This window comes from Hemiscyllium ocellatum, chromosome 18, assembly GCF_020745735.1.
Source record: "Hemiscyllium ocellatum isolate sHemOce1 chromosome 18, sHemOce1.pat.X.cur, whole genome shotgun sequence".
In the NCBI taxonomy this organism is placed as follows: Eukaryota; Metazoa; Chordata; class Chondrichthyes; order Orectolobiformes; family Hemiscylliidae; genus Hemiscyllium; species Hemiscyllium ocellatum.
The window spans coordinates 42,650,034-42,654,619 of record NC_083418.1 but is presented as its reverse complement, the minus strand read 5'-3'; the positions used below and the strand labels follow the sequence as shown (position 1 = coordinate 42,654,619).

Sequence of the window (4,586 nt, the reverse complement as noted above, 5' to 3'; positions counted from 1 at the left end):
TATGTGCCCGGAATGGACATTGCAATTTTGCTATATGTCGGATTGGTTGGCTTTATCTGGTTTTCAGTTGTTAATTATTGATTCCCCCACTAACATACTTTTGAAAGCATAGAAGCATATACAATAGGATCCAGAGTTAGCATTGAGGCTGCTCCACTGTTCAATATGATTGTGTCAGATCCACTATCTCAGGACCATTCTCTTCCTTTCTCCTATATCCTTTGATGCCTGTGGTATCCAGAAATCAACAACTTTCTTAAATATATTCAGTGATTTAGCCTCCACAGCCTTCTATGGTAGAGAATTCTACAAGTTCACCAGATTCTCAGTGAAGAAATTCCTTTTCATCGCAATCCAAAATGGTTTACCCCATATCCTCAGACAATGACCCCATCCTCAACACACCATTTGCCTTCCTAACTGGTTGTTGCACTTGCATACTTGCTTTCTATGACTGCTGTACAAGGTACCCAGGTCCCTTTAACATATCAACATTTCCCAATCAATCACCATTTAAATAATATTCTACCATTCTACTTTTCCAACTGAAATGGATAACTTCACAGTTATGAGTGTGGTGCTGGAAAAGCACAGCAGGTCAGGCAGCATCCAAGGAGCAAGCAAATCGACATTTCGGGCCGGAGCCCTTTGTCTGGAATGAGACTGGGTGCCTCGGGGGTGGAGAGGTAAATGGGAGGGGGGATGGGACTGGGGAGAAGGTACCCGAGAATGCAATAGGTGAATGGAGGTGGGGGTCAAGGTGATAGGTCGGAAAGGGGAGTGGAGCAGATAGGTGGGAAAGAAGATTGGCAGGTGGGACAGGTCATGAGGATGGTACTGCACTGGCAGGTTGGAACTGGGGCAAGGTGGGGGCAGGGGAAATGAGGAAACCATTGAAGTCCACATTGATGCCATGGAGCTGAAGGGTCCCGAGGTGGAAGTTGAGGTGTTCTTTCTCCAGAGGTCCGGTGGTGAAGGTGTGGAGATGGAGGAGACCCAAGACCTGTACTTCCTCGGCAGAGTGGGAGGGGCAGTTGAAATGTTCGGCCACAGGGTGGTGGAGTTGATTGGTGCGGGTGTCCTGGACATGTTCTCTAAAGCACTCTGCAAGAAGGTGTCCAATCTGCCCAGTGTAGAAGAGACCGCAAAGGGAGCAACGGATACAATATCCTAAGGCTGGGTGCTTTCTCTCTGTCGAAGGCATGCAGGTCCTGGGCCTCCTCCATCACCACTACCTCACCACCGGATGCCTGGAGGAAGAACGCTTTATCTTTCACCTTGGGACTCTCCAACCCCATGGCATCAATGTGGACTTCACCAGTTTCCTCGTTTCCACTCCCCCCAACTTACCCCAGTTCCAACCTTCCAGCTCAGTACTGTCCTCATGACCTGTCCCACCTGTCAATCTTTCTTCCCACCTATCCGCTCCACTCCCCTCTCCGACCTATCACCTTTACTCCCACTTCCATCCACCTACTGCATTCTCAGCTATCTTCTCCACAGCCCACCTCCCTCCCATTTACCTCTCCACCCCTGAGGCTCCCAGCCTCATTCTGAGGAAGGGCTCCGGCCCGAAACGTCAATATTCCTGCTCCTCGGATGCTGCCTGACCTGCTGTGCTTTTCCAGCAACTCTGATCTCCAGCATTTGCAGATCTCACTGTCTCCTAACTTTACAGTTATCCACACCACACTGCATCAGCTGTGTATTTGCCCACTCATTCAACTTGTCTCAATCACTTCAATGGCTTTTACATCCTCCTCATCACTCTCAATTCCTCCTAGTTTTATGCTTGCAGCAAACTTGCAAATATTACGTTTGGTCCCTCAAATCTTTCATAAATACGGAGAATAACTGGGACTCAAGCAATGATCTCAGAGGCATGCCATGAGTCACAGTCTTCCACTCAAAAAAAGACCAACTTATTCCAATCTTTCTTCCTGTTTGCTAACCAATTCTCAATCCATGTCAGTGCATTAGCTCTACTCTCATGTACTTTGATTTTGTACATAAGCTTCTTACATGGGATTGTATCAAAAGCTTCCTGCAAATACAAATGTAACAGTGGATATTGATTCTCTTTCATCTATTCCACTAGTTACGCCCTCCGAAAAACTCCAGATAGTTTATCAAACTTGATTTACCTTTCATAAATCCATGATGACTTTGCGTAATCCAGTTTCGAAATGTCCTGTTATCATATTCTTTATACCAGACTTGAGCATTTTTCCATTTTTGATGGAAAGTTAACTAATTTATAATTCCCTTTTTTTCTCTCACCTTCCTTTCTTAAATATTGGCATCTACCATCCATCAATCTTCCAAGACTGTTCCAAGAATCCACAGAACTCTGAAAGATAACGATCATGCATCCAATATCTCCAAATGTCCTCCTCCTTTAATGCCCTACAGTTTATCAGGCCTGCGGATTCAGCAGCTTTCAATCCCCTTACTTTCTTCAATAACTTTTTTTATTTTTATTAATACTAATTCCCTTTGATTCCTCCTTCCCAATAGATCCTTGCTTTGCCAACATCTCTGGGAAGTTATTTGTGTATTTTTCAGTGAAAACAGTCAAGTAGTTTTTTAATTGCTCTACCACTTTCTTGCTTCCATTATTATTTCCCCAATTCTTCACCAATCTTTCATATTTTTACATACTTACAGATGCTTCTACAGTCTGCTTCTACACTTCTTACAAGTTTAATCTCAGACTCTATTTTTCCACTCTTAAACTTCCAATCTGTCTTGGTCCTTTTTTGCTGAATTCTAAACTGCTCCAAATCTTCAGGCTTGCCACTTTTTCAATCACCTTTATACAACTCCTTTTGGCATCTAATACTATCTTTTAATTTATTTTCTTAGCCATGGTTGGCCAACTTTCCTGTTGTGATCTTTTGCCTGAAAGGAATGGATAACTGATGTATTGCATGCAAACATCACATAAATATTCACCACTGCCCATCCATTACATGTCACATAATGAAGTTACTCCATTTATCACAACCAACTCACCCCTCAGCTTGGTAGTTTTCTTTGCTTACATTTAGATGTCTCAAATTGAACTAGTTCACTTTCTATCCTAATGAAGACTTCTATTACATTATGGTTGATTTGTCCTAAGGATCTCACAACAAAATTATTAATTAACCCCTTCTCACTGTACAAAATCAAATCTAAGATAGCCTATTCCCTAGATGATTTTTCAATGTATTGGCCTAAAAAATATCTTGTGCATATTCCAGGAATTCATCCACACAGTATTATTGTAAACACGCTTTTTTCTAAGTCAGCCATGATTACTGTAGTATTCTTGTAGCATGCATTTCCAATTTCATGGAAAATGCCATTGTCTACCTCATCACTACCACCCTCAGGCTTATAGATGACTCACACTAACGTTTTTTGATCCCTTGCTGCTCCTTAGCAATTTTTTGTATAAATATCCTTTCTCGCTAAATGAAAACCAAAAGACCTGCTGATGCTGTAAATCTGAAAGAAGAAAAGGAGGGTCACCAGACTGAAAACCTTAACTCTGATTTCTCTTCACAGCTACTGCCAGACCTGCTGAGCTTTTCCAGCAATTTCTGTTTATGAACCTTTCTACTTGTTGCTCTGATTTCACCTTTACTCCAACAATACCACCCTCCTCCTTTTCTTATTTTCCAGATCTTTCCAAAGATTGAAGACCCTTACATGTTCAATTTCCAATCTTGGTCACCCTGCAGTCATGTCTCCTTAAGCACAATCATATCTTCCCTTTTACAATGTTCACTGCAATTATTTGCCTATCTTATTGAAAATACTCCATGGACACAGACTTCTGACTTAAATTTTTAACATGTTTACACTTTTTTTATACAATGGTCCTATTTGCAGTTAGCTCTTGCTTCCTCTGCATAATCGCTTTTGATTTCCACTTTTCTGTCTTCCATTCCATCTTTGTCTCCCTCACTCAGATTCCCATTAGGAATAGCTCACTCTTTGACTTGTCAGTATTTAAATCATAACATATTGCAAACAGAGGTATGTAGACAGGAGAACCTGCCACGTTTTCTTAAAATAAAGTGTACAACGTTTTATTTCTACAAAGACAGCAAGGAAGTAAGACTCAGAGACCCAGTAGCAAAAGCGCTTCCGCAACTGCTACTGAATGTTATGTGGGTGATCGAGGGGATGCAGGGGAGAGAGGGGAGGAAGAGAGAAACATCGATTGTCTCTTACCCAAAACAAAGTCTGAAGCTTTCCTCATACCGTCTGCTGTCAGTGAAACGAGAACTAGACGATTTAGTCTTGCAAATACAACAGCCTTCCAAACTCCGATAGATTTTGGATTTATGGAAACCGAACATCGTCTTTCACCGTCTGTCAAAATCTCCCCTATTTAAAAAAAGTACACACGATATCAATGTTACATGGATTCGAGTTTACACAAAACAAGCGTCACTGTATTATGAAAGTATCCACATTGGTAATCTCAAGTAATGTAGATGCTCGCGTTAATTCGAGGTTTTCACACAACGGGAAATATGTTTGCTATAATAATTCATGGACAGCGCTGGTTTTAAGTTTAGGGCAGTGTGCGA

The 4,586-nt window shown here is 41.7% G+C and overlaps 1 protein-coding gene across 2 annotated transcripts in view; it reads right to left on the bottom strand.

Moving 5' to 3' along the window:
* Nucleotides 1-4,374, bottom strand: part of sinhcafl (SIN3-HDAC complex associated factor, like) — a 27,198-nt gene extending 22,824 nt beyond the window's left edge. For both annotated transcript variants that reach the window (XM_060838498.1, XM_060838497.1), the window contains exon 1: nucleotides 4,225-4,374. In XM_060838498.1, the coding sequence (XP_060694481.1) occupies nucleotides 4,225-4,352 (128 nt within the window). In that variant the 5' untranslated portion in view covers nucleotides 4,353-4,374. The remainder of the gene's footprint in view (nucleotides 1-4,224) is intronic.
* Nucleotides 4,375-4,586: the final 212 nt, after the last annotated feature.